Genomic DNA, 22075 nt, shown 5'->3' with positions numbered 1-22075 from the left:
ATTGACTGATGGCAGGGAGACGAGTTGTTCAATCACAGACCTTAAAACCAGATCAACAAATGTGTTGAACAGGGACCAGAGTGATGATCTGCCCCAATCCATCCTATGTGTCAAAAATTAGTTTTTGGCCCAAACTGTTAATAAGTGTCACAACGATTTATCTGCTGATTATTTTCTCAAAGAATTGATGGTCTGTAAAATGTCAGAAAATACAGAAAAGGGCTTATCACATTTTCTCAGAGCACAAAGGTGACATTTTCAGATGTTTTATTTTGTCTGACCAACAGTGCAAAACGCACATGCATTCAATTTACATTTAAAGAAGCCAAAAAAAAAAAACTTGACACATTAATATTCACATGCTAAGGGGCTTGAACCAGGGAATTCTTTGCTTTTATTTGATAGCGTTAATTAAAACATAATTTTCTGTTGATTGACAATTTGAAAAGCCATGTAAACCTTTCATGTCGTCTTTTAAACATAAAAACAGAAATCAGACTGCTTTTGTTTATATATTTACCTTTTCTTTAAAAAAAAAAAAAGGGACTTAAGACTTTTCATGTGTTTTCTTTTGAGGGAAAAATGCAAACTCAACCCTCAAATAACTGGTGTAATGCTGCCAGCTATTTGTCACCTCACATACATTTAGTAATTACTACAGATTTAAAATGTATTTGCGTAAATAAATGTGTTCTTTTACATGCTTTTACATGAGCTGATCCTGTGAGAAAGGCAGGCTTTGTCTGAGAGTAAGCTCTTTACGAGTTTATACCGGTTCTCTTACATCACAGGATTAGGTATGACTCAGACACACTTTGCTGTGCTGTGATTGTTTGTGTGTGCTGCACATGTCTGGTATGCAAAGGTAAACATAAGCAGAATTTGTACGGTTTCACCACGTGTTTATGAATTATGGACAAAGTGTGGATGATAGCTGTGTTTTGCTTTCACTCACCTCGGGCTGCTGGTATCTCTCGGGCTGTGAAACCATTCAAGCAGCTTTGAATCAGAGGCAACTCCAACTTTAACCATGTAAGAGTATGGTTCCACCTTGAAGGCCCAATAGTGTCTGCAAAACAAACAGATTAGTTTTTTTTTTAAATTTTATTTACTACAAAATTAGACATTATTATGACCCCCTAATATGCTCATTTTCTGATTTGTCCTCTGACATCTCCGGAGCATAAAACTCTTCACACTGACTTTCTGAACAAAGGTAAAGAAAATAGACAGTTTAATTATTCCATCACCTCTTGCTCAAAAATACATTTCCATCTCTGCTCTCTCTCTCTTGAATATTTTATATCCAGACATCATGACATATTGATAGTCTAATGAACAAGATACCAGGAGCTTCCACAGTGTGTGCTACACTGCCTGTGTGTTCTCATTTTTGACCAGATTTAAATGTAATTTGCTAATGTTTGTACAGCTTTCTTGAGACAACATCTTACATTTTAACAGTAAACTTTTAAGCCGCAAATTAAGCACACTGCTGGACGCAACATCTTTGCGCCAGTGTCCCAGTGTTGTCCGTTTGTAGCTTACCTTCCCTGAGAGATGCCCGTGTCCCCAATGATGTAGTCCAGTGCGATGTAGCTGCCTGTCTGCACGCGCTCTGCTGCGAGGAGGAAGGCCATGCTTGCTACGCTCTCCACAGTGTCCCGTCGCTTATTTAGAATGAGACGGTCTGCACTGAAGCCACACTTTTCGCTAAACAGGAAACCAAAAGCTGTATGTGAAGAGAAAGGGGGCGAATGAGTGAGAGGATGGACACATGGGAGATAAAGGACGGAAAGATGGAGAAAACAGAGGAAGAAGAAGGTGGAAGAGAGAAGTATAACAAGAGAGAGAAAAGTAGAAAGGTTAAAAAAAATATTAATAAAACTCAGAAGAAACTAGATTTTGCGGGTCCATACAATTTGTACAGAAAACCGTAGTTTGTTCCTTTCTAGGGAACAGGGAGTGGGTGGGTGACAAGAGCTGACACATGAGGGCGCTGTAGGACAATCTTAAAAAGCTGCACAAAGAGCTACTTGCCATCATAATCTACCAGAGCAACAGCCATGAAACCCAATTCACATTTCTATGTGCAGCTGCCATTTATATTCATCATCTGGGTGTAATTAAATGCATTCTATAAATAGTTTGTAGGCCAAAGGCCATGATTACAATAATCCAGGGTACATATAGGCTGAAATGATTATGCCTGTTCACTCAACCGTCCCATGCAATCTGGGGTTTACACTGGGGAAGACCAGTTAATTGTCATGTGTCTAGGGAAGTCCTTCCAACAACTAGGCCATGATAATGATAATAGTATTACCATGACTAACAGTGAACAGATAATAATGCTCTGTGAAGTTATGCAGCAGGGATACAATGATGCCAACAGCTATCATTTAAGATAAAGTGGAAGCTTAAAATCTAATTTCAAATGAAGTGCCATGTCAAAAACAAGTAAATGGGCAATTACAAGCTGTATTCTCCAATGATTACATTTGGCTCCATTTTTTTGTGATACGGGGTGTATGTGCTCAAAAAAACTATTGCTCTGCCACTCTTCTACATCCAAGTTGCAAAAAAAAAAAAAGACAACTGGCTTAGTACCGTCAATTGACGCTGCCTGTCATTTAATAAATAAAAGAAGAAATGGGGGCAAGCTTAATTGCTGCAGCATGAAATTAGTCCCAAAGCAACAATATTTTAATTTGACATACAGTTAAAAAGTAGACCAAGATATTTATAGTATGAATTTTCTTTCTTTTTTTTTTCTTTTTTTTTTGCAGTGAGTGTGTGATGAGCACCTGGGACAGACAATTGTATCTCAGACACAATCAGACGCTGAATTTGTGGGTTCAGCATCTCTGGGTTAAAAAAAGGATCTTTTTTAAACCCAATCACAGCTGTCATAAGTAGACCACGTGTGTCGATCACAGATTGTCCTCATGCAGATGAGGAGAAAGAGACAAGTGGTGGACCAACTAAATGTGTTGGTAGTAAGAGAAATACAGAAATGCTTCACACCTATTTGCGGAAAGTATAGTGTAGTGGATAACTACATTGGTTTTGTCTGCAGGTCTTAAGTGCAAGGCTCCGTTAAATCGATCTTCTATCCATCACTCGTTACCTTAAACTGCAGCTGCGCTGACACATAATAACCACACAAGGAGATACTTGTTATTTTTACAAATCAGTTGGACACTTTGCATTAACAGTTAGCAGTGGAAATTAATAAATAATGAAATATTCTATTAAGACAAATTACTAACGAGTATTTAGACGCTTTTATCCACCTCCACTGCACTCGTCCACAACACCACACAGACCAGCTAAGGGAGGATGAGAGTCTTGTTACTGTCTTCACTGAAATCACCTTTGCAACTTCATTAGCCATTTCTAATCATCTCAACAATTGCAATAATAACCTACCACTATATATTACATAATCACTGAACTTCTGACAGTAACATGATCAGGAAGATAATTGGTATTGTGGACACGAGTGCTGACTTTTAAGTGTTTGGCCCTGGTTTAAATCAGCTCTATGGCATGCACGTTCCCTTTAACAATGAAAATGATAACAGCAGGCCTACTTTAAAGAATTACAGAGGCTAGGTCTATTTTAATGCAGGCTAATAAAAATGAGTAAAAATGCAGAGGCTAAGAAGACCATGGAATAATTATGAAACATATTTATTTCTGATCAGAGTGACAACTGATTGAACCAGTCAGGCACAAGGATTAAACAAGCCTGACTGCACGGAATAAATCTCCATGGTAATTTATCTGCCGCTGCTTTCATGCATTTGAGTCATGGCTAAATTCAGCCTGTATACCTGGAAAATCCTGGCTTAATCCACTATCTAAGTTTTGTGCAATAACCCTCTGCAGGATAGGAGCACAGATTCCTAATGTTGATATACAGAGCACCACGTTTAGCACAGATCTTTTTTTATTTGATCGATTGATATTGTGATATTTTTTGCGAACTTTTTCTTTTTGCTAAATTTTCTTTGTGCTAATACCATTATTACCATAGTCTCATCTGGTTACATAAACCACATCAATGAAAATGACGATACTGATGACATCTTGAAGGGTTTTCCCTTGTAACTTTGTTCTGAGGGATAAAGGGGCGCTCAAAAATAAGGATTAGGGGTTAAATAAGAAATGGTATTGGGCCCAAGACTGACAAAATAAAGACCAAAGTTCTTACATATTGTAATGTGCTTATAATTTTAAGGGTATGGCTGAAGAACATTTGTTGTCTGTAACCGTCTCCACTCATACTTTGTCATCAGTCGTAGTTTGTGTTTGTGTGCGAGAGCCAGTGCATGTTTTGTCCTCAGCCTTTCACCCTGGTCTGAAATTTCACCTCATTACTGACGCACAGTGAATCCATCCACTCAGTCATACACGAACCAGAGAGCACAGGAATGTGGAAGCTCCAATCACAACACAAATGACAAGGCTTTATGCCTTAGTGACGTGTCATGTATGCATGTGTGTAACAGACTGACATTGATGTTGGGCTCCTGCCACAGGAAGGGAAAATGAGGAGCCTGGAGTGTGTCAAACCTTAGTGACAATGCAACAGAAAAGACCTTTGGAAATCCCAGATTTTTACTCTGACAGTATAAATAATCAGCTAAAGCAGCGAGTATAATGAAATGATAATAAATCAAAGCGACACAGTCCCTCACTGGAAGGATATGACTTGAATTCAAGTTCAGCAGATGGTTTGGGATGACTGTTTTTAATGAATTCCACGTTGCATCTGTCAGGCTGCTCTAAAACGTTTGCAACAGATGCAACTGCAGGTTTCTTTTCCAAGCTGTTTCTCTGTGCACCAAGCTTTACTCCCACATACTCATACAGACAAAAGATATATTGGTTTCAGCCATCTGAGACACAAAAGCCATCACCATGGTGATAAACTGAAACACTGTTGTGCTTCATTACCTCCATCATGCATGCTGCAAGAGAATCCGAAATTCAAAAACAGTGAGGTATCTGTCATCTGATAGTCTTCTAAAAATCCAAATGCAAAACACTGAGACTGCTCTGATATGTAAAGAGGTTGGAGGAGCTTAGCCATTGTTTTTGCCAAAAGAGGCCCAATAACAGGGGCTGCTTTGTCCGTCCATAATAACACTCTGTCAATTAATTAATGCCAAATAACAACAATAACACAGATTGTGGGGATTGAGCTTAATAAAAACTCCTTGCCATTTTCTTTTAAATCACTTTTTCTTCAGAAACTCAACCAATATCTTCATATCACGTAAAACCTCCCTTCCTCCAATTCCCTGTTCCCTTTATGTCCAACTCTGTCCTCAAAGGACAGACTAAGAACACGCACACCCATCACTGGGGGAAAAGAAAGGGGAACAGACATATCTAACAAATTTTCTGGAAAACTGTACCCCCGCCTCTTACAGCTTACCCGGTGCAGGAGGGGTGTGGAAGGTGACCTCAGGGCTGTGGGGGCTGAACATGGAGTTCCTGCAGCTTCGGACCCTGAAGGAGTACAGGCTGTCAGGGTCCAGGTCACACACCACAGTGCTGGGACCGTACACCCGGTCTGTAGCCCTCCAGACACCACTGTCCTCACCGTCCTCCTGGGACGGGGACTGGCCCGGGCCTCCGAGTCTAGACAAAAAGGAGGTTATAGTCAGCCCATTGACCTACACACTCCTTTACTCTTTTCTTGTTGTGTTTCATGTATGTTTGCACCTACCTGCGGTATTCAAGTATGTGGTGATCTGTAGGTAGATGGTCATCAGAGAGTCTCCAGCAGATTGAGGCCTCGTTATAGACTCTGCTGTTGGACAAGTCAATCAGAGGAGGGTCTGGAACTGAAGAAATGCAAAAGAAGATAACCAGTCAGTAAAATTCAAACCAGAGATGGCGAGACTGTCAACGTAGATCATTCTTCAATTAACTATGAGATGAAGTAAACAAACAAGAGGGTCTAAAATAGGGGTGGAAATTTCCCGTCACGTCACAATTCGATTTCATACCAGAGGGGCACAATGTGATTAGAAAACGCTTATTATCATCAACGCATCAACATTTTTGATATCGATACAGAATTTCTTTTTTTTCTACCTACTGGATTGTATCCATCTACAGTGCACTCAGCCATCCTCACCAAAAGTCAAGAAGTAGCCTAGTTTAAAATTTAAATATGACATGTTTTCACCTGTTATATTTCACTATTCAACTGGTTCAACTACAGAAAACATACACCCATCATACAAAATTGTCACAGCATCATGTCGAGCATTGGGTTTTACATTTCCGATTATTTTCTTTATAGCATCAAGACCATCTTAGAAAATCAAGATGTATCTAACAATCTGTTTTGTCCTTACACTTTGTCTAAAACACTGCATGTGTGCGAAATGCAGCTGACAAAATCAAATTTCAAAGCAATGCCAAAACTGAAGCTGGGCCCTTCTTTGTGCAGTTTGCATGTTATCCCCATGTCAGTGTGGGTTCTTGCTGGGTTCTCCGGCTTCCTCCCACAGTCCAAAGACATGCAGGTCAGGTTAATTGGAGACTTTTAATTTACCCGTAGGTGTGAATGTGAGCATGAATGGTTGTCTGTCTCTGTGTCAGCTCTGTGATAGTCTGGCAACCTGTCCAGGGTGTACCCTGCATCTTGTCTAATGTCAGCTGGGATCAGTTCCAGCCCCCCTGCTACCTTGAGTAGGATAAGCTGTTACAGATAATGTATGGATGCTAAAATTCCACAATAAAATGTTTTTTTGTTTGGCCAGGTTTTATAACATTGCACCTGACTGAGGTTAATGCTGAAAAACTGGTTTCTGGTGATAAGCCAAATGCAACAGATCTCATGCATAAATGGAAAAAACTAATAAATTCCAGCAAAATCTCTTTGGTCCTAATCATGCTTAGTGTAGTGTTTCAACTCAATAACTCGGGTTTAAGCAAATGCCGCGGTGTGAGTGTGGCAAAGATTAGACTTGTCAGGATCAGGGCTATCCACTTGGGACAATGGACAAGACTGTCTTGCATAATGGAGCCTGTTAAGAGGTTTTCACATAGACTCACTGCCAGGAAATGCACTTTGTAAAACACCCCCACCACCAACACCACCTCTTTCTTCCTCTCTTCCACTTTCACCTCTAATTTTCTTCCATCTCTTTACTGCAGCCATGTCTCACCACTTCTTCCATTCCACTTTCTCACCATATTGACTGTATTTTTCATCCTCTTGGTGGTTGTAAAGATTTCCTGTAAAGCATCAGCCTTTATAGTCATCTACAACAGCCCACTTCCTATCCATCCTCTCATTTATGTCAACATAATCCACTGCGTTCACCTTATCATTTACTGTTCTCACAGCCCAAAGCTCATTTTTCTCCAGAAACAGAATCACATTACTGTAAATCATGTAGGTCACCATATTTTCTCTGTAAGATCAAGGCATTTCTTTGCACACTTCTTTCATTCTCCTTGTGAGAATTCCCCTCATCTCCTTTGTACTATTTCCATCCATCTAGTTTTCTATTCTTCCCATTTTCTCCATCTTTTGACATTCCCAAACCCTCTTTTCTAAAGCCCTTTTCCCCTACAGGCAGATTCCCCGTGCTGACCAGCATCGCCACTGACGCAGAGCTTTCTGGGCCTCTAAAGTCACTTAGCTAATCCTTAGTCTCCAAAGTCGTTTTCTCCCAGGCACAACTCTCTTTCATGAGCTTGTGTCCTCTTATAGCCCATTTCATGCACAACTACAACTACACACCATGTTGGTAACATTACTGTACGTGCATGTATATTACAGTAGTGTACCTGTACAGTACCTTGAAATAATTGATGATGTAATTTCCAATAAGACAGGGAAATTTATATTAAGGGCATAAAAATTCAAAATGCATATTAAAGGATAAATATAAAAGGCTAAAACATGACATTGACAACTTCTTCTCTTGGTTAGTAGCAGAGAAGAGCAGAATGACTGCAAACCCTAAAAAACATTAACAATAAGAGACAGAAAAAATTACCGTTGGTACCAGTATATGGATATCGCTGAAAATGGAGTACTGACACTGCTTAAAATATTCAGAATCTTACATTTGACAACACTACATTACAGAGATATATTAGATAATAACAGATATAATGCAAATAATGTTATAAGCAAATCACTCCCAGTTTGTTTACAAAACTTCTTTTAGTACAGGAGAACAGAACAGAAAAGCTAAAATAAAAATTATATATACAAATATATACGTATACACATACAAATATACACATACATATTAATCAAAGATTAAGCTTATTTCTATTATTTGGGTTGTTAGTTGTGGAACAATGCCAATATAATTTCAAAAATTAGTTATCAATTTTTGTTTTTTTAAAGAGTGGTTTACAAAGCTATTTTTGAGGGCTACAAGTCTGAATTATGTTTTTATATTCTTGGAGTGTAGTTTAAATTGATAAGAATGTAGGACAGGCATATATAAGCTCTTGCCAGTCACTTCTTAATACATAGACTGTGTTTTTAGTTTGAGCAGTTTGTATTGTGTATACTTATTGCATTATGTGTGATGACTTTAAAAAAATACTACTACTACCACTACTAATGAGCCACTAACAATGAAAAATAAAATTGTGTTTTCATCTGTTTACCAACAGATGGACCAACAGGGAAAAAACCAAACAGGGCAGTGAGCCACCCAACACTGCAGGAGGCAGAGTTCAGTGACTGAGAGAAAAGCACTATTGATCACATACATACAGGCTGCTGCCAGACAGTCGGCAACAAGGCCAAGTTTCACTGCAGGAAACCACTTTCTCTTGGGTCATTTTTCATTCCATCACTCCCTTTACAAATATGAGACGACTGAAGTTTAATTTCTACATATCTTTTAAGACATTTATTAAATTTAAACTGTCTTGTATGGGAAATAAATGAGAGAATCGTTGTTTTCAGCCTGACATTTTGAGGAAACCCCAATTAAAATGGACCACAAATGGGCATTTTCATTTGACAACACAGTCTTTCACAGCGTCTCAAGAAGCGGAGCATGAGGTCAAAATGTGCAGAAGGGGCACAGCTGGGTTAACACGGGAGCGCACAAACACGTCATTATCCAAGAGGGGAAGATATGACTAGAAAGCATGGACAAGCTGAAGGCAATGAGAAAAATCTGACACATGCAGCATTAAACACTAACAGGATGGACGGCGTCATATTCAAAACTTGACAATATGATGTATGTTTTTCTATGCATGTTAAGAGGACGAGATGCTCTCATTAAGGAGTACACATAACGGCAACATCTTTGCATTTAGTTCAGATTTAAGCTTCAGCCTCAGGTTTTTCAGAACTATACATGAGTGTGTTTTCAGTTTCCTGTATAATGGATGTATAAGTGCTTCCGGGCACTGTCCAGAGATACTATAGTGGTACTTCACTGCTGCATCATCTGCCAAGACTTCAATTAAATTACTGCAGTGTATAACTGCCCATACAGCTTCTTTTTGCTCTCTGAGCTCAGACTAAGAGCTTCGGTAACTCCCACAGGCCACTTAGATTAAACACACTCATCAATATGACAGCCACCCAAAAAGATGCATGCAGCACTTTCCCAAAAGGATGCAGCAGTTTAGGGTACATTTTTATATGAAAAACCCATTCTCTGCAGTGTGGGGATTATCGACGAGCCTAAGGTAGCGTGATGATGAATATTCAGTCATTTTAATACTGTTAAGATTGAGATGATGACTGATAAATTATGTTTTTGATAGGATTTTCTCAGGGTAATGCTTACCTTAGGTTATTGTATGGTCAAATAGAAAACCACAGAGTAGATAATGGGACTATAAAATAATTCAGGGTTTGGTTTGCACTTAACAGTTTTGAGATAAAAACACTACTTTTGAAAGCATTTATTTGATCAAACTATCAACGTGACTGTATTTTTTTTAATGATTATCAAACGGTTTCTTCTTTTAATGAGCATTTTCTAGTTCACGAGTCTAGACAGAACCAAGCGTACCCTCAGAGATAAATCTCACATCACTGATTTTAAACAAACCAACAGTGCTGCAACAAAAGCCCACAAGCTCACCAGCAGTTACTGAGACAACTGCCAGTTAGCTGCATCCTCTTGAGGGATAATGGCTCTACGCCAAAGTGACCTCAGCTTTATCTACAATGTCAGCAACGTTTAATCCGTCAATGATTTTAACATTTTTTGAATGCTCAAGTCCGAAGGCACGGCTGACACTCAAATCTAAACCACTTTCTATTGAGAATGACAATCATTTACATCGAGCTCTTTTTTCCAGATGCCCCCCAAACCTCATATACCACTCAACTGTCTGTGGCTAACTACGACTGAAAGAACTGTCACAACTAACCGTCACCATCTGCAACAATGATATTCAATACTGCACTGCTCTCCCTCCAAGTCACTGACACACGTGATGTTGTCAGGTTAGACAGAAAGGCGTGGGAGACGAGCCTCGGCCAGACGCAGCCTCATGTCACTCAAGTAAAGAGTCCATCTCTGTCTCAAGTGTTATCATTATGCATTATCAAGGCAGCAATGCAACAAAGGTAGATACAATATAAACACAATACTATCATGTTAATGCAGTAATTTTCAGTTTGAGTGCACATGGTGGTAATGTATTATATATAATTCTCCAGCTTTATTTAGGAGTATGAAAGGAATTTTGGCCAAGTGAACAACTTAAAGGGGACATATTACGTGTTTATCGCTCTGTAATATGTTACAGTAAGGGATGTTCATATGAAAGTGGCCAAAGTTTCAAATAATAAGGTAAATCTATTCAAAAGTACCCCCTGTGAGCAAAAAAAAAAAAAAGTTTTTTCCTACATTTGAGACAAGCAAGATTTTTTGCTACATGCAGCAACATGCTAACGTTGAAAAGACATGTATTCTTGGTTGCTCATGTTGTTAATTTCTCCCAAATAAGATTCCTGCTGAAACATGTCTGGTTGTAGAGGTTTTGGTTTAGAAGCTTTTATCGGTCAATTTTTCACAGTAGAAAGTGTCGCTATTCTTAGTTAGTCATTTTGCCAGCTATAATGACTGTGCAGGGATGCAGAGAAATAAAAGACCCAGAAAAGCTGACCAATCAGAACAGAGTGGGCTTTTAACGTTAGGGGGGGTTAAAGAAACTGGCATTAAAGTAGAGCGTTTCAGACAGACCATTCATACTGACGTTTCAAAAGACGGTATGAAGAAAATAGTGTTTTTTGACCATTAAAGCATGTAAACATGTTTGAGCTGAGACACAGACATATATAAATAAGAAAATGAGCAAAGATGGTCCCCTTTAATCTGACAATGATTATCTGAGTTTTGATGAAATGTTGCAACACACGTGCCCAATCCAGCTGCTTGATGACACATCAGCGATTCTCATTTTGTAAGGCTGCATTGACGAGGCCTCCGACTGACCCTCTCGTGATTATTTACATCTTCTTATTTAGACATTTTTGCAACCTGCTCAATTATCCTCAGACTTTTGATCTTTGCCCGCGGAAACTTTTATTGAGCAACTGTTGCTATGTCAGCTGACATTTTTTAACCTACCAAATTGTTCTGTCCTTTATAGTCCTTTGAGACCAATTTCCATGATGGACTGAAATCATGAGACTTTTGTCCCTTGAACTCGGGTCTGTCTGGATAGTTATAAGACGTGGTAACATCAGGCAGTCCATCACATAACCATGTTTGCCTTCTGACATTTTTGTCTGATAACACGCTGTCACCATCCAACCAACATTTACTGGGGTGTCTTTAAAAAGTATTTCCATAACAATGTGTAAGGTCGACAGAGATTTGTATTTGAAATCACTGGTGCACTGCAATGATTTACACTGCACCTGAGCTCTGGCAGTTGAGTGCTATGCTGCAATATGATCAGACCCATGCGTGTTCATGTTGGCCGAACATTACGGTCCTCTATAACTTGTTTCTTTTACGTTTTGTTCTCTGTCTCATAACACGACACCCACTATGGTGTAGAATAATCCATGGTATTATTATTAGGAAGCATGTATCCTTTCTTCCCTGGGAAACCTCTACCTGAGCTGCCCTTTAAAGATCAGGTCTTTTGTAAATCAGCAGACTGGAAAAAAGCCTCACAGAGCAGTAAAATCCACTCTGAGTGTATCCGGGGTTGTAAGTGTTTATCCCAAAGATGACCTTTGACCTTTTAGCACAGCACAGTTCACAGGGCCGTGCATGTGACAGACAGGTGTTGACAAACAGCTTAGTTTGACCATATTTCTTGTTTTAAAAAGCTTATTTTGTTATACTAACTTAGTAAAGTGGCAAAGCTCTTTTGTTCTGTCACAGTCGAGAGGACACATGAACAAAGACTAGCTTCATCTTCAGAGCTGAACAGAAGCAGAAAACGTCACCATATTTTCTGTAGATGAGCTAAGGGTCACTTTTTCCAGCTGTTGTGGTCAAACTGTTATGCAGCTTGTCTCTTAACAAAGAGTTTCTGTGAGACATGATGTGTGGAAACGCTGAAGTGGAAACATGTTCGAGAACAGAACTCCTTAAAACGGAGACCAAAAACTGAAAATATGTAAATGTTTCATGATTCACTCCACTTTAATTCAGGTTAAAAGTAAAATATTTGAATTATATTGTACTCACTAGTTTTGTATAACACTGTCAGAGTGTCACAGTAAATATTAGGGCTGTACCGAAGAGTCTGAAAAGTCATTCATAATGTTGACATATGTTGTTTTTTTCTTTTATTCATGCAGTTTAAACTTGATATTTCTGCACAGTTGCAGAAAAAGATTATGTGACACTAATATTTAATTATACTCTTTGTAGAATTTGATTGTTGTCGTAGTTTCACAACATTGTCTCTGACATTTTCAATGACTCAAGAATCTGGTAAAGTCCAATATAGATGTAATCATTTCCAGAATTCACAACATGCTTTTATCTAATCAAATATTCTGCTTTTTGTTGGCATTTAACCTTTTGAAAACAACACTTTCAATTTGGTAAAAAAACCAATTTGACCTCCCACTTGATGCATACACATAGAGAGGCACACACTTGGTTGGTGGTATTTATGTTGATGAAATTGTTATGTTCATTAAAGAAAGATGAAGACTTAAACATTTAATCACTTAACGTACACTGAGGATTTTGATTGAGGATTTCTTTTTTAGTAGGGCGATGTCATAAAATGTGACAATGGACATTTGAAGTGTCTTTCAATAACCACAGCACAAGCTTTGAATGAAAAAACCTAAAACATTTTAAATAAATGGGTTGTACCTCCACCAAAGCACATCTCTTTGAGCAGAGTTTCTTCTCTGGATGTGTCCAACACAAACTCGTCAAAGCAGGGGTCAGACGCAGGGTGGAACGTCCTCAGAGACTCTGTGGCCCTCTGGATCCTGAAAACAGACAAGGCAGACATACAGAGTAGGATTAAATCAATCAAATCAGTGGAGTCATTATTTTCTTTCATTAATTCATTCATTTGTTTGTGATGCAGGACACTCAGTAAGCTTAATAATTTGTCACTGTTTAAGCTGCTAAATTTAGTGAAAAATCGGTTGCTATCAGAAATGGATTTCCTTTGTTTTTTAGCTAATATTCACGAATGTTAATCGCAGCAATTATCACCTGTTAAAGCCTTTCAGTACCTTGTCTCCAGCCTCAAATACTGTATTATGATCATCGTTGAATGCTAACGTAATTTATTTGTGCCATTAAGGACACATTTATGGTAAATGCCTTTTGCTTTCATCTCTTTAATTTTCTATTGTCTTCCAGAAACCATATGTCAGTCAAATCAAAAATCAATCCCCCTCACATGATACAACATCTGTGGACTGGACAATATGACATTTATTTGCATGTGCTGTAACCCCCTGCCTTCATTCATTATTCAGTACAACATTGAATTTCATAACCTGGGCCTGGACATAACCTGCCTGTGTTTGTTTGTAAGTGAAGCCAGTGAGTGGGATTCAGAAGCCAAGTGTTTTCATCCACTGTGTTCAAATATATTTTTTATCATGTTGAACTTTTGAATCATTTGTTGTATCTATTTATAATGACTTTCATAAGTGAAAAAGAGGCTTAAATATCCTTGCAGACAGGAGAAAAGTGTGCAGGCCACAGTATCATGCTCTTGAGAGTGAAAAGGTTTTGCGATTATCCAAAGCTGCTAATGGGGATCAATTAGTCAGCTTAGAGCAAAAGACGCAGCATCGACTGGACACTGCAGCATAAATCTTTCCTTAGCTGCCCTTGAGTTTGTAACCTGTGTGCACGTGGCTCCCTGTCTTCCTGACACACTCCGGTCACCCAAACACATAATCAGATTGATGCTCTCAGCACTAAAATAAACAGACCAAATCCCACTGGTGAAATCCACTGGGAAACTGGGAGGCGTCGCTAATAATAATAATCTCTTTGCAACACAAAATGAGTTACAACAGACTTCAGTTTATGACTGTTGAGCCTGTTAAATAATCATGTTTCGCTTCTGTAATTTGTAGTGAATTTATCTGGTAATCATTACGAAGTTGCCAAAATAATAAATTAACAGTTTACATTCAGGATTTAAGTGGTGAAAGCTATCAATAATGATTCCCAACAGGCCCGGCTCAGCTTCCTGTTAGCAGGTTGACTGAGGAAAGCTCTGAGACACCAGAGAGATGCGCAAGTGCACTGTCTGCTTTACGTATAAAAATAGGTAATTTTACTGTTGACTCCTGTCTAATTTACAGATTCCAATTACAGCTGACAAGTGATGTGATTTTAAATGTTACTTCAAAGAGGTAAAACAATTTATGAACATATATCCTGGCATGTTTTTGCACTTTCTTATCTTTTCTGAAGGTTTCAGCTGTGTGAAATGAACAATAAAAAAACATTCATTCATTTAAGTTAAAATGTCAGTGTCACCCAGCTCTACCTGGTGTGTAGCTGCTTTGCAGTCTGTACAAAGCAGGACTGATCGGTCTCTTTCAGCACCTCCTGAGCGTAGCCCACAAGACCGCTGTTCTCCAGCATGCCCTGGTACTCCTCCACCTGGGAAACATTTTGAAAAGTCAGGGTACTTTAACATTTTGAAATTGATTAAAACAAGTGAGTCTGTACTGAACAGTATCCTCTCATCCTAAAGGCTCTTTTCTCACCCCTAATCAGACATAAAGGAAATCACCTACGACATACTAATCATCATGTGTTTAATGCAATCCTGATTTCTCGTTTTCTTCCAGGTGAAAATATGATGAGCAGAAGGATGATGCATGGACGAAGAGGATACTTAATAGAAATAAAAGTCAGTCCAGGTATTTCATACCTGAGCCTTGAGTTGGTCCAGACGTCTGTTTCGAGACTGTTCGATTGACCTCAGCATCTCCGACTTCCTCTCCTGCAGAGTCTCAAACAGACGCTCAAAGTGCTCGTTGGCTCTACGCTCGGCCAGCTGACCATTTTCCTTCAAGAAGAAGAAAGTTTTGTTATCTTTATGTAAAAAGAAAATAAAATGTTCCTATCGTATATCCCTCCTTAAATGCTAACATGTAGTGTGAGCATTGCTTCAGAAAGTGTAAAGTCAGGTCACAGAGCATCAACACATTATCCTGAAATATGTGATCATCCTCCTTGTTTTCCATCCATACACGAGTATAGATTCAAGAGTGACAGAACAGTTACTGTATTAAACTATATGCTGTTTTTTGGTATTAAAACTTTAGCTTGACAGATAGTGGATATGAACACGGACAAAAGTTTAAAGATTTAATGTATGTCACACCCATTTTAAGGTTACAGTCAAGGAAGTAAAAGTTCCAAGTTCACATTGTAAAATTCAAATTCACCGTTCAGAAAATTATTACGAGTAGTATGTCATACTTTAACTGATATTTAAAAAAAATAAATAAAAAAGCATCAAAGTAAAAAGGGGAACAAGCTCAGCTGAAACTCAGACGTGCAGGAGGGAAACTGGTAGGCAAATTCTGTGTTTCCTTGGTTTTGCATACTGTTTGTTTCATGACCTTTCCTTATACATCCAAACATAATGTGGGATTGTTCCTCAACATAACAGACTGGTTTTGTGAGAGCTATATAAATATTTGTATTCTGTAAGAAAAGGCACCACATTCCTCCTGTTTTCAAGAACTATCAACTCGTGTAGATCTGAAGGGGGTTTAAGAGATGTAATTTTGGGAGTGGAGTGAAAAAAGGACCTTCAGCAGCATGAGTCAGCTCACCTCAGTCTGATTGATGAGCTGCTCCAGATCAGTAATCTGAGCCCTGACCTGGTCCTCTTTGCTGATGAGGTAATGGATACTCTTGGCCAGCTTCTCCTGGGGAGACGAAAGATCAGCAGCAGATACAGTGAGTTTATCAAACCGTAAAACAATGACACAGCGCTAAGATGGCAAATAAGATATCTGCACAGTTTTCAAACACAACTTCAATGACATTTTAAAACCTTTTCTATCTCCATTTCTCTTAATCTTTTGAAATAATTATCCAAATTTTCCTGCAGTTTACTCTGAAAGGGCATTTTTAGTGCGAGCATAGGGCTTAAGCTCACACAGCGCCTCATACGAATCATTGCATGCTTGCAGTGTCATGTTTTTGGCATTTTTCCTTTCCCCCTTACTGAGGCCCTCAAATCAGAAGTTGGATAAACACGTCCTTCTGAGTTAAAATGTACATCACAGTAGGGCTGGGTGATATGAGGATAAAATCAAATATCACAATATTATTGACCATTTATCTTGATAACAACATTGTGACTATATTGTAGGGTTGACTACTGGTACTTTCACAAAATATTAACAATTAGATTTTTGATAAATAGTCATCAGTAATGTGGACATAACGACAAAGTGGGCAAAGGCAAATAATGAAACAACTAGAACAGTGTGATTAGGTCAGAAAATTTCATCAATTTCCTGAAAGCCTTTAAAACCAGGAAAACTGCACACTTATGATTATATGATATCCAAAATCCAAGATCACAATATCAACATATTATTGTTATTTTGCCTAACCCTACATTACAGCCACACAAGGTGTATTACCAAAACCTACCAAGTGGTAACACACAAATAAATAGGAATTAGACAATGATCAAAGAGTTATTGTTGTGGGGTATAAAATACCTGTAAAACAAACAGAAAAACTGGGAAAAAATGCAATGCCTCTTCTATTATTCCAGACATTGCAATACATTTTTAGACCTTGAATATCAAATACTATACACTTTAAGGATCCCTGGGGACCCTTAAATAAGATATAATTTTCATGACTGTCACTTAATCAACATCTGCACTGCATACACAAAAAAAGTTCATTAAAATGTGTGTCATTTTAAGGAGTAGAGCAGGATTTGGGACTTTGTGCTCACATTCCCGAGCTCTGACATGGGTCACATTTTCCTCTCATCTTATATCATATTCACAACTGCAGCTGCAGCTGTTCGGGACATGTGCAGCGTGTCCTGTATGACCCTGTATGTCCCTTTAGTATGTGAGAGCCAGTTTCAGTGGGAGCAGTGTGCAAAACAGCACACACTAGTATCACAATAATATGACAGTGCAAAACCCAAACTACTTCCTGACTGATGACGTATTCTAGGATATGTGATTACATCTTCCAACAATTTGTAGATACAGTGCACACAAAATTATGGGGAACAAATGGTCCCATTAAATATTAAGCACTGTGGTGTTTGTGTCAACGCAGACGAGCAGATTGAATTTCACACAGATTCTGCCTCGACTCGCTGAACCACCCCGCATCAACTCCACAAAGCTGTGTGTTCATGCCAACAAGATTAAATTACTATTCGATATGTTTCACTTAAAACCTTTTCTGTTAAAGGTTTCAGTGTGTTGCCTGGTGCTGTCATAGCAAACATAAACTACTGACAGTTTTGTCTCTACAGAAGCTAAACCAAACACTCAAGGTGATTGAAATTATTCCTACCGAGTGGCAAAAATCTGGCGACCACACGCGAGACCAATTAGTTTTAACCCAGTTAGCCAGCCTGCCTGGGTTTCAGTTTCCAAAAGAAGAGAGATTGATATCTAAGGTCTGGTGCATGCCAGCACAGGTACAGGTCAGACATTAATTTTACAGCAGGAGATGACAAATCCAGAGAGCAGTCAGTCAGTGGGTGGTACAGCACAACAAAACACCTCCTTAAGGCTTTTTTGTTAAATACTTAAAGCACTAATCCCACTGAATGGAAAGATATTACTCATCCAAAAGCTTTTACTCCATTTCCTGTTATTAAATTGAGTTTTGTAAATTTCTGAGAATCGATTTGCCTGGGAGTCGTGTAAATTGTACCATTTAAAAATGGAATATCTTCACAAAATGGTGGTTACTGGAGATTTCAGTGTAAATACATCAATAATTACAAGTTCTAAGGCTGCTTTGCTGAGCCTCGACTCCATTTCAAGCCTTTGTTAAAGTGAAACTTTGGTATTTTTCCATCTGGACCCTTTTTCCTCATGTTTTTGTCCAAGTGAGTAATGGGGACAACAATTTTTGAAATGGGTCCAGTGATGAGAGAGAGGGCTGCAGCCAGCAGCCGCAATACAGGCTGCAATGTAACCACTGTGGGCACTATGCCTCCTCAGTTTACATCCACTGTATGTCCTTGTTTTTACCACTTTAGTGTGTGACAATGGGAAGAATCTCTACTGAGATAGACCTTTTTCTAGGGACTAAGATCCACTTTTGTTTAACCAGAAACAGGCCCAAAACTGGAATCACCATCCCCACCAAAATCCAGTTAAATAAACAGTAATTTTAGTGTGTGTGTGAGTGCCAGCATATTTTCACATATAAGTGGGTGAATTAAGGGTTTATTTCAACCAAACCAGATTTGCCAGTTCTTGGAACATTGGAGATACAGACCAAGAGAGCTTTTGTTGGTTTTCTTTTGTTTCTGTTGACTTTGAAGTGTGTTTTTTAATGGTAAAATGACTGCTTATTTAAGTGGAGTCTAGTGGATTGAGCATCATGATTTTGGGGCCGTTTCTGGTTAAATAAAAGGTCTGTCTCTTTAGAGATCCTTTCCATAAAGTTATCAGATACTCTAAATAACAATCTGATCCAGTCTGTGGTGAAAGCAAGAATTTTTAAAATTTTAAATTGGTGGTGCGAGTCAGTTTACATTGCAGCTTATTTAGCTGCTGCTGGCTGCAGTGCTCTTGATCAATAATGGCCAAGTTTTTTAAAAAAATATTGTTTCTATTAGTCATTTAAACACAAAAACATGTAAAAATAGGATCCAGGTTAAAAGGTGTTTCAGCTCAGTTTAATCTTTATCATGTGACTGTATTGGGTTGCACTCCAAATGACTCATTACAAATTCCAGTTTGTTCAATTGACACACACCCATAGCAGATAACCTCTCTTTTCTCAAAGCGCTAACGTGTTTGAACGCCGTACCTTGAGGATCTTGTAGGCACTGCTCATGGAGGTGACTTTGTGGTTGGCGTGGGATCCTCCCAGTTTGCAGAGGTGACACACGGGTCGTTTGCACACCTCACAGTACATGTTCACCTTCTCCATCTCATGCTCTGGACACATGAGCACCTTAAATATCAAACAGAACATAATGAGTTAAAATCCACTGGGGGAAAAAACTTTTAGTGCATATTAATTCTACAGTGATTAAAAAACAAGCTGAAGTGAAACAGGAAGATAATCTTAACAAAAAAAGCATCCAGACAACTCTCTGTGACCCACTTCCTGAAGGATCTTAAAATACATTTAAATCAGCACTTTTTTTTAAACTGCCAAGATCCTCATCCTCAAATTATCAGAGACAGCATTTCACTGTTTGATCTACAAACGGATTAGACAGAGCAATGCAATATATTGACAAAGGCAGCTACTTTCCAATCAATTTAGTGGTCACAGAGAAAGATACAGAGAAAAGTGTGGTATATAATGAATTAAACTCCTCATATATTAGATTATGTCAAAGTGGCGACATTTGCTTAAACATACATATTGTATGATTTAAGATATTAAAATCCCTCTCTAGACACAATTTTACACTAATATTATTGCTCTGTTTGACATGCTTTTTCCACATAATAGTTAAAAATAGTGGAAGGAAGCCTCAGGTTCAGTTTACATCCCAAAACTGCACACTCTACTATGTTTGCTACCGTCTCTGCCCTCTGTACTGACAAGTCTGCTCTGCGCTGGAGGTTTCAGGTTTCTTTGACGGTGTTAGCCAAAGTCTGTTCTCCCATCAGACAGCATTTGGCTTTTCATATTAGTGATGTCCCTAATCTATTTTACCAGGCATATGCTTAAATAAGATTTTGGGGAAAGTGCACGAGCTTTGCACCTTTAGTAGAGGAATGTGAAAACGACTCTCTCATGATAAACTTTGCACAGATACAAGCCAGTATAATCAAGATAAGACATTTTAGGAAGCACAACAGAAGAAAAAACACTTCTGAGTAAAGGGGGGCTTTACACGTTGACTAATCAAAGGGCCAACTAACACAAATGAGATATTCCTGATGAGAAATTAATCATTAGAAAAAACAGATAGTGAACAATTTCGAGCAGATTACTTCTCAAAGCTCATTTAGTCATTTAAAGACTGAGCAAAGACTAATCTGTACATGCTAATGTTTGTTTATGAGTCATGCGACGATTTATCTCCTGAGAGATGTTCATAGTCCAACTGAAACAAAATCTAGGTAAAGGAGAGGGATGACTGGTTGCTCTGTATAATCAAAGATAGGTCAAAAACTTGTGTCAGGTGCTCACAGTTAAGTTAATTCAGGCACTCCAAAAATGTGGGAAACGAGGAGGAATTACATTTAAAACCTTTATTGTAGTGGCTAGATCGTTAAAAAAGCCAACAGGTTTCTACTTCCTGTTTATCCTGAGTCAAGTCCTTAGGACATAACAGATAAATAGTGCAAAAAAACCAAAAACAAAACGCAAGATAAAGCCTTCATAAGGTGGTGACGGTACTTGCCTTGGGCCTAAAATTGGTGGTGGGACCAACATACTCATGCTGAGCTTTGGGCGTGCCCCAGGGGTGGTGCATCTTGAAGCACTCATTACAGTAGCTGGCCTTGCAGTCCATGCAGCTCTTTGTAGCCTCCTGCTGCTGAGGAGGCTTACAGATGTTACACATGATGGCGATGGCTGCCCGGGCCGCCTGCCGGTAGCGCTCCACGATGCTCTCCAGGGTGAAGTTGCGGAACAGCATGCTGATGCCGCGCTCGCCAAGGTCAATGTCATGCTGGCAGCCTGGGCATGGGATGGTGGTGACCCGGGGAGTCACAGAACCTCTGCGCCACCCCGGGGACGAGATGGAGCCTGGAGGAGAGCGGAGGGCAAGTGAGAAAAGATCATGCATAATGTGAATACAAAGCTTTGGGTCACCCAGTTTCAAATCTTGTCTGAGGCCCTATTTTGACAACAACAATGTTCTTTGATTTCAAATGACACTGAAGGCATAGTTTCCAAGAGCGTCGAATAGAGGCTTTGAAAAATGTGAACCCCGATTTGTGTTCAACACATTCTGGGCCGAGATTCACAAAGCAGCATTACATCATCTGTGTGATGTGCCAAGTATGATCTTAAGGGAAAAATGCCTTTGATAGCATATATAAGCTTTCACATATAGGGCTTCAGCTTGTCTCCCTTTGTGCTTTATTTCCACATGACGACTACTCCACAGGGACATGGATGTATGCACCAAAACATCAGTACAGGCAATTTATTGAGTAGTCGTCATTACAAGGAAATAAGTCCAGGAAGAGAGACTTTCCAAGAGTGCTGGGGCAGGCTGACGAGTGATGACATACAGGAGGATGGCATCCTTGGAGCTTATAGAGAATGCACTGTATGAGAAATCAATTTTGCACTGCAAGTCATTTAACATTTACCACAGGAGTGAACAGGATGTAAGTGCTCACAATGATCTGGACAAAGGAAATGAAATGAGCGATCTAGAAAATTAAAATGACAAATCAAAGATTTTTTAAATCAAGCAAGTA

General features: G+C 38.9%; 1 protein-coding gene across 2 annotated transcripts in view; it reads right to left on the bottom strand.

Annotated features, from left to right (window-relative positions):
• trim36 (tripartite motif containing 36) overlaps positions 1-22075 on the bottom strand; it is a 37082-nt gene that overhangs the window by 4035 nt on the left and 10972 nt on the right. For both annotated transcript variants that reach the window (XM_042488763.1, XM_042488764.1), the window contains exons 3-12: positions 21046-21392; positions 19488-19634; positions 16283-16378; positions 15370-15507; positions 14980-15095; positions 13326-13447; positions 5744-5861; positions 5450-5655; positions 1549-1732; positions 956-1069 (exon numbers count right to left, since the gene is read on the bottom strand). In XM_042488763.1, coding sequence (XP_042344697.1) covers positions 956-1069; positions 1549-1732; positions 5450-5655; positions 5744-5861; positions 13326-13447; positions 14980-15095; positions 15370-15507; positions 16283-16378; positions 19488-19634; positions 21046-21392 — 1588 coding nt within the window. The remainder of the gene's footprint in view (positions 1-955; positions 1070-1548; positions 1733-5449; positions 5656-5743; positions 5862-13325; positions 13448-14979; positions 15096-15369; positions 15508-16282; positions 16379-19487; positions 19635-21045; positions 21393-22075) is intronic.

This window comes from Plectropomus leopardus, chromosome 6 (assembly GCF_008729295.1).
Source record: "Plectropomus leopardus isolate mb chromosome 6, YSFRI_Pleo_2.0, whole genome shotgun sequence".
NCBI lineage: Eukaryota > Metazoa > Chordata > Actinopteri > Perciformes > Serranidae > Plectropomus > Plectropomus leopardus.
The sequence above is the reverse complement of the archived record's forward strand: the minus strand, read 5'-3'. Positions and strand labels throughout refer to the sequence as shown.